Consider the following 7,336-nt stretch of genomic DNA (forward strand, 5'->3'; position numbering starts at 1 on the left):
AGGGGGCCCCGGGGGTGTTTGGGGTAGTGTGGGGCTGGGGGTCACAGGAGAATGGGGAGCTTGGGGGGCTGGGGGGGGCTGGGATGGCGTGCGGGGGGGGGGGGGGGAGTGGGCATCGGGCACCGGGAGGGGCTTGGGGGTGAGCAGCAGGTTGGGGGATGCCGGGAGGGGGCCCAGCGGGGATGCGGGAGCAGCTCTGGGTGCTGGCGGGTGCTGAGCCCCTCTCCCCCGCAGCTGCACCCCAGCGTGGGCCCGGGCCAGGGCACGGTGGTGGAGCTGCTCCTGACCGCCCAGTTCATCCTCTGCGTCTTCGCCAGCTTTGACGACCGCCACGACGGGCGCCCGGGCTCGGCCGCGCTTCCCGTCGGCTTCTCCCTCGCCCTCGGCCACCTCTTCGGGGTAAGGGCAGGGACCTCCCCGTTACCCTCCCCTTACACCCGGGGACTCCGGTGGCATCGCCGCGGGGCGGGGGGCGCAGCCGGCCCCCACCGCTCCCTCCTTCCCCCCCCCCAGATCCACTACACGGGTGCCGGCATGAACCCCGCGCGGTCCTTTGCCCCCGCCGTCATCACCCGCAACTTCACCAACCACTGGGTAAGTGCAGGGGGTCCCTGCCCCATCCCGGCCCCGTGACCCCCGCAGCACCCCCCTCCGAGCAGAGGGGGCTGCCGGAGACCCCCCGGCGGGCAGGTCCCGGGCGCCCCCCCCCGTGCTTAGGACACGGGGACAGGGCACGGGGAGCCCCCAGCCCCACCGCCCCCGGGGTGCGGCTGCCCCTTGGCCACCCCGCTCCGACGGGTGGGCGTCCCGGGGCCGGCACCGGAGCCCGGGGGGGACCTCGGGGCCGGGAAGGGGGCACGGGGGGGGACCCGGGCCCGCTCCCACGCCGCCCCCCCGCAGGTGTACTGGGCCGGGCCGCTGCTGGGCGCCGTGGTGGCCGCGCTGCTCTACGAGTTCGCGCTGTGCCCGCGGCCGCGCAGCCTGGCCGAGCGCCTGGCCGTCCTCAAGGGAGAGCCGCCCGCCGCCGAGCCGCCGCCGGAGCCGCCCGCCGAGCCGCTGGAGCTGAAGACGCAGGGGCTGTAGGCCGGGCCCCGGGGGGGCGCCGGTACCGGGCCCCCGCGCCCGCCCGCGCCTTTGCAGTGACGGGGCCGCCGCGGTGCGTGTGGTGCGTGCGTGTGTGTGCGGCGCAGCGGGCGGGCGGCGGCGGCCACCGGGACCGGGACCGGGACCGAGCCGCCCGGTACGGCGGGGGTCGCTGGGACCGGGCAGGGGCCGCCCCGCCCTGCCCCGCCGCGGCGGGAGTTCTGTGTTCGGTGAATTAAACCTGCGCTTTATTTTGGTAACCGCTCTCGGCCGGCGCGGGGGGGGGGGGGGGGAACGGGGAACCGGGGGGGCACCGGGGGGACCGGGCGGAACCAAGGCGCAGGGGGCTGGGGCGCGGGGGGAGCGCGGCACCGGGGGGACCGGGCCGGCCTCGCGTCGCCACGGCAACCGCGCGGGGGCTGGCGGGAGCCGGCCGTTCCCGCGCCTCAGGGGATGCCCCGCCCCGGGGGCGGGGTCGTCCCGGGGGCGGGGCCTCTGTTAAAACGGCAACGCCGCTCCCGTGCTGCTGCCCGTAGGGCGCTGTGGGACCGGGGTGCCAGTAGGGGTGCTGGGCCCCGCACCGCTCCGCGTCGCATCTCATCGCACCGCACCGCACCGCACCTCCCGGGTGCTGCCACCGAGGGAGGGGCTGCCGTGGCCCCCACTCGTGGCGGGGAGGTCGGGCCCCACCGGCCTGCTTGGAAGGCGTTTCCCTTTGAAGCCCGCGGGCGGGGCGGGGCTCGCACCGCGGGAACTGGGGCGGTTGTGTAACGGAGCCGCGGGGGCGCCGGGGCCGGGCGCGGGGGGCGGCTCGGGGACCGGCACCGGGACTGAGATCGGCACCGGGACCAGTACCTGGATCGGGACCGGCATCGAGACCGGGACCGGGATCGGGATCGGGATCAGCACCGGCATCGGGATTGGGATCGGTATCGGCACCGGGACCGGCACCGGGTTCAGCACCTGGATCGGGACCGGGATCGGGATCAGCACCGGATTCGGCACCAGCACCGGGACGGGGACCCGGACCGCCACTAGGATCGGGACCGGGATCGGCACCGGCACCAGGGGAGACCCGAGCCCGCCCGGAGCTCCGGGACCGGGGACGGCCGAGCCGGGGGTGGCCCCCGGGGCTCTCTGACGGGGTCTCGCCGAAGGCTCCCGGTGCCTGTTGCCGCGCCGCGCTGCATGGACTGGTACATGATGAACTGCGAGCTGCTGGCCACCTGCAGCGCCCTGGGCTACCTGGAGGGCGACGTCTACCACCGGGAGCCCGACTGCCTGGGTACGGGGGGGGGGGGGGGAGGGCGGCGGGGGGCGGCGGGGCCGGGGGCGGCGGGGGTCTCACGGCCCCGTCCCCCGCAGAGAGCGTCAAGGACCTGATCCGGTACCTGCGGCACGAGGACGAGACCCGGGACGTCCGGCAGCAGCTGGGGGCAGCCCAGATCCTGCAGAACGACCTCCTGCCCCTCCTGGTGCAGTACCCGCAGGACAAGGCGCTCTTCGACGCCGTCGTCAGGTACCGGCAGCCCCCCGGGGCCGCTCCGGGACACGGTGCCCCCTCCCCTGAGAGCGGCGGTGCCACGCGTCCCCCCCCCATCCGCTCGCAGGCTGATGGTGAACCTGACGCAGCCGGCTCTGCTCTGCTTCGGCAAGGTGCCGGCGGACGCCACCGCCCGGCACCACTTCCTGCAGGTGCTGTCCTACCTCCAGGCCTACAAGGAGGTGAGCACACCGGGCACGGGGCCCCCGGGGCAGGGGGGCTCTGCCCAGACCCCCCCCAAAGCTCATGCAGGGTTTTCTGCAGGCGTTTGCCAGCGAGAAAGTTTTTGGGGTGCTCAGTGAGAAGCTCTATGACGTGCTGCAGCTGGTGAGTCCCTGGCACGGCGGGGTTGGTGCTGGGGCTGGGGGGGTCTCGGGGGGGCCCAGGAGCTCTCACGGCTGCGCCGCCGCAGGACTGGGAGCAGCGGCAGGAGGAGGACACGCTGCTGATCGAGCGGATCCTGCTGCTGGTGCGCAACGTGCTGCACGTGCCCCCGGACCCCACGGAGGAGCAGGTACCGGGTTGGGGGCTGCGGTGGCTCCCCCCCAGGGCCTGGCGTTCCACGTGCTGAGCCCCCCCTCCCCCCCGCTTCGGCCACCCCCCAGGATGTGGACGGCGATGCCAGCGTGCACGACCGGGTGCTGTGGGCGCTGCACATCAGCGGGATGGATGACCTGCTCAAGTTCCTGGCCAGCGCCCAGTCCGAGCAGCAATGGGCCCTGCACGTCCTCGAGATCATTTCCCTCATGTTCCGCGACCAGGTGAGCTGGGCTGAACCCGGGACCCCCCCCCAGAGCCCCCGGGCAACGCTGACGGCTCTGCCGCAGAGCCCGGAGCCGCTGGCAGCGCTGGGGCAGGGGCAGGCGGCCGCTGAGCGTGGGGAGGACACGCGGGAGCTGGAGACCCTGCGGCAGCGGGAGCTGGCGGAGAAGAGGGCCCGAGCGCTGCAGCGCCCGTCCAGGTGAGGAGGGGGCCGGGGGGGGGGGGCTGGGACCCCATCGCAGGGGTGGCAGCGCTCATCCCGTGCCCACCAGGCACTCCCGGTTCCGCGGCTCCTACGTTATCCAGGGCCTGAAGGCCATCGGGGACAACGACGTCGTCTTCCACAAGGGGCTGCACAACGTGAGCACGGCGCGGGGGACGCAGCGGGAGGTGCGGGGGGGGGGGGAGAACACGTGTCAGGCTGTGTCCCCTCTTGTCCCCACAGCTCCAGAGCTACAGCCACGACCTGGGCAAGGAGCCGCGCCGGGTGCCACGGCGGCGTTGGGCGCCCCCCGATCCCGGACCCTCGCGGCGCTCTGCCCGCAACGTCCGCCTCTTCCTCTGCCACTTCTGCCAGGACTTTCTGGAGGGCTGCTACAACCGCCTGATGCTGCTGGTCAAGGTGAGGGCAGGGGGGGGGCCGGCTCCTGCCCGGGGCAGCCTCGCGCTGAGCCCCCCCTGCGCCCCCAGGACCAGCTGCTGCGGGAGAAGGCTCAGCAGCACGACGAGACCTACTACCTGTGGGCCACCGCCTTCTTCATGGCCTTCAACCGCTGCCGGGGCTTTCGGCCCGAGCTGGTGTCGGAGACGGTGGGCGTCCGCGCCTTCCACTTCATCGAGCAGAACCTCACCACCTACTACGAGATGGCGCTGATGGACAAGAAGGAAGCGGTGACCTGGGCCCGCAGGTGGGGGCCGCGTCCCCTCCCCGCTGCCGGGACCCCCCCCCCCCCCCCGGGCTGTGCCCTGACACTGCCCGTCCTCAGGATGCACCTGGCCCTGAAGGCCTACCAGGAGCTGCTGCGGACGGTGCAGGAGATGGACCGCTCCCCCGAGCCGGCGGTGCGGGACAGCAGCCAGGTCATCAAGAGTGAGTCCGTCTGTCCGGCCGGCCCCGGAGCAGCTGCGCCCCCTCCCCAGCACCCGCTGATCCCCGCCTCCCGCATTCTCCAGACAACATCTTCTACCTGACGGAGTACCGCGAGCTCCTCCTCGCGCTTTTCCGCAAGTTTGACGAGACCAAGCAGCCGCGCGCCTTCTTGCGGGACCTGGTGGAGACGGCGCACCTCTTCCTGCGCATGCTGGAGCGCTTCTGCCGCGGCCGCACGGGGCTCGTGGTGCAGGTGGGCTGAGGCTGCCCCCGGGGGGCTCAGGGGAGGGGGGGGTGGCCCCTCCTGACTTCTTTCTCTCACTCCCCTCCCAGAGCAAACGCGTGCGGAGGAAGAAGAAGCCGCGGGCGCCCGCAGCCCTCGCCCCGCAGCCACCCAGCGCGGCCGAGCTGGAGGAGCTGTGGGCAGGGCTGGTCCCGCAGCTCCAGGCCTGCCTGCAGGTAGGGGAAGGATCCGGCCCCTCCGCCAGCCCTGGGGTGTCCGTGGGGGTGCAGGGTGACGCCGTGTCCCGTCCCCAGGGTGAGGTGCCCCTCCCCGAGGACGTGGTGCCCTTCGACGCTGCCTCAGAGACGCCGGTGGAGGAGCAGCGCGCAGAGGCTCTGCTGCGGATCCAGGGCTGCCTGCGGGGCTCCCAGGCCCCCGAGGCCCTGCGGCTGCTCCGCTGCGCCAGGTACCGGCCCCCACCACCCCCCCCTGCCTGGGCAGGGCACAGGGCCCCGGTGCCAGCCTGTGCCCCTCTCCCCCAGGGAAGTGTGGCCTGAAGGGGACGTGTTCGGCCCCTCCGGTGCGGGGCCGCCCGAGGAGACCCAGCTGCTGCGGGAGATCTTCTTCGCTGCCCTGCCCCGTGAGTCCCGCGGCCAGATCCTGCCCCCATGGCAGCGGGGTCCTGGGCTGGAGACGCTCTGGGCCCTTACAGCCGCTCCCCCCGCAGGGCACGCGCCCCCTGAGGCCGAGGAGCCGGAGGAGCTCGAGGAAGAGGAGGTGGAGGAGGACGAGGAGGAGCAGACGGTGCAGGTGGCGGAGAAGGAGTTCAACTTCATGGACTACCTCAAGCGGTGAGGGGGGCCCGGCCCTGGTGGGGTGCTGGGGGGGCAGAGGGGGAGCCGGCACGGCCCCGCTCACCAGCGCTGGGGGGGGGGGGGAGGCAGGTTCGCCTGCGCCCCCGTGGTCCGCGCCTGCGCGCTGCTGCTGCGGGGCTATGCCCAGAACAGCGCCCGCACCAACCACTGCGCCGCCCGCCTGCTGCACCGCCTGGCCCGCGACCTGCGCATGGAGGCCCTGCTCTTCCAGCTCTCCCTCTTCACCCTCTTCCACCGCCTCCTCAACGACCCCGGCGCTGCTGCCCACCAGGTCAGGGCCCTGCCCTCCCGGCCCCGCTCCCCCAGCCCTCTGCAGCCCCCCCGGCACCCCCCAGCCCTTCTCTTCCACCCCCTCCTCCCCCCAGGAGCTGGTGGCCCTGGCCAAGTTCATCCTGGGCAAGTTCTTCGCGCTGGCAGCCACCAACAAGAAGGCCTTCGTGGAGCTGCTCTTCTGGAAGAACCCCACGGCCGTCCGCGAGATGACCGAGGGCTACAGCTCCCTGCACGAGGGAGAGGGGTGAGCGGGGCCGGCGTGCTGGGGGGGGGGGGGGGGCGGGGGAGGGGATCGCAGCCCTCCCTCACCTCCCCTCCCCACCCCAGGGCTGCTGCGCACAGGGGCCCTGCCTGGACCCCGCAGGAGGAGCAGGCACTGCGGGAGCTGTACTGGAAGTACAAGGAGGGGGGGGGGACGGGGGGGGCGGGGGGGGGGGGGGGGGGCAGCGGGACTACTCCCCCGGGGGGCTCCGTGCCTGCAGCCTCTCCCCTCCCGCAGGCCAGGACGTCATCGCTGCCATCCTGACCGAGCTGCCGGCGCCCGGGCGGACGCGGAGGCAGGTGGTGAAGCATTTGGTGAGGCTGGGGCTGGCCAGCAGCGCCAAGGACTTCCCGCAGCAGAGGTGAGCCAGGCCCCCCCCAGGGCTGGGGGCAGCTCCCCGCCCGGGGCGAGCGCCCATGGCTGTGCCCCCACCCCAGGAAGGGCACCTGCATCGTGCTGTGGACGGAGGAGCAGGAGCAGGAGCTGGAGCGGCTCTTTGAGGAGTTCAGGGGCTCGGATGGTGAGCGAGGACGGGGACTCTGGGGTGGGACCGGGGGGGGGTCCGGTCCCCCGCTGACCCCTCCCCGCAGACGTCCTGGGGAACATCATGAAGAACCTGACGGCGCGGCGGTCGCGGGCCCGGGTGGTGGAGAAGCTGCTGGGGCTGGGGCTGGTGTCGGAGCGCAAGGAGCTGCACAAGAAGCGCCGGAGGAAGGGCCGCAGCCCCGAGCTGGTACAGGGGGGCTGGGGAAGGGCTGGGGGGGGGCATCCCAGGGGTGCTGCCCCGCCACGGGCACCCAACCTCCGCCTGGTCCCCGCAGGGCGAGGCAGAAGCCTTGGCGGTGTCAGCCCAGGACAGCTCAGCAGAGGAGGGGGACAGCGAGGAGGAAGAGGAGGAAGAAGAGGAGGAAGCCGAGAGCGACCCCATAGAGGAGCACTGGGTGCCCGAGGAAGGGGCCGGGCAGGGCCTGGTGCATCTTCTGCATCAGGAAGGTGGGTGGGGGTGAGGGGCTTTGGGGGTTTATGCCCCCCAGTTGGGCTTGGCTGCAGGGGCCGGATCCTGTCTGAGCCCTCCCTGTCCCCAGGCCTGGCCGGGCCCCTGCGGTGGCTGGAGAACTGCCTGAGGAGGACGGCCGGGGACCGCGAGCAGGAGGGTGAGCGGGGTCGGGGCTCGGGGCTGGGGGCTGGGGCATGGGGCCGGGCTGACAGCGCTCCCCCCCCCCCC

The 7,336-nt window shown here is 73.8% G+C and overlaps 2 protein-coding genes across 2 annotated transcripts in view; both read left to right on the plus strand.

The window, feature by feature from the left end:
* MIP (major intrinsic protein of lens fiber) overlaps positions 1–1,340 on the plus strand; it is a 1,929-nt gene extending 589 nt beyond the window's left edge. The window contains exons 2-4 of the mRNA XM_035313337.1: positions 235–399; positions 514–594; positions 901–1,340. Coding sequence (XP_035169228.1) covers positions 235–399; positions 514–594; positions 901–1,083 — 429 coding nt within the window. The 3' untranslated portion in view covers positions 1,084–1,340. The remainder of the gene's footprint in view (positions 1–234; positions 400–513; positions 595–900) is intronic.
* Positions 1,341–2,112: 772 nt separating this feature from the next.
* Positions 2,113–7,331, plus strand: TIMELESS (timeless circadian regulator; the record flags this gene model as incomplete). Its single annotated transcript, XM_035313336.1, has 24 exons — positions 2,113–2,368; positions 2,449–2,602; positions 2,694–2,808; positions 2,891–2,953; positions 3,039–3,140; positions 3,232–3,387; positions 3,454–3,587; positions 3,661–3,748; positions 3,834–4,010; positions 4,079–4,296; positions 4,375–4,478; positions 4,562–4,731; positions 4,812–4,937; positions 5,016–5,167; positions 5,244–5,341; positions 5,429–5,552; positions 5,646–5,847; positions 5,942–6,093; positions 6,177–6,258; positions 6,345–6,472; positions 6,549–6,631; positions 6,702–6,844; positions 6,933–7,104; positions 7,197–7,331. Coding segments are annotated over exons 1-24 (3,175 nt in total), but the record flags the coding sequence as incomplete, so codon positions are not given.
* Between the last annotated feature and the right edge of the window lie 5 nt (positions 7,332–7,336).

The sequence above is a fragment of the Oxyura jamaicensis genome, assembly GCF_011077185.1.
Source record: "Oxyura jamaicensis isolate SHBP4307 breed ruddy duck chromosome 33 unlocalized genomic scaffold, BPBGC_Ojam_1.0 oxy33_random_OJ72987, whole genome shotgun sequence".
Classification (NCBI taxonomy): Eukaryota; Metazoa; Chordata; class Aves; order Anseriformes; family Anatidae; genus Oxyura; species Oxyura jamaicensis.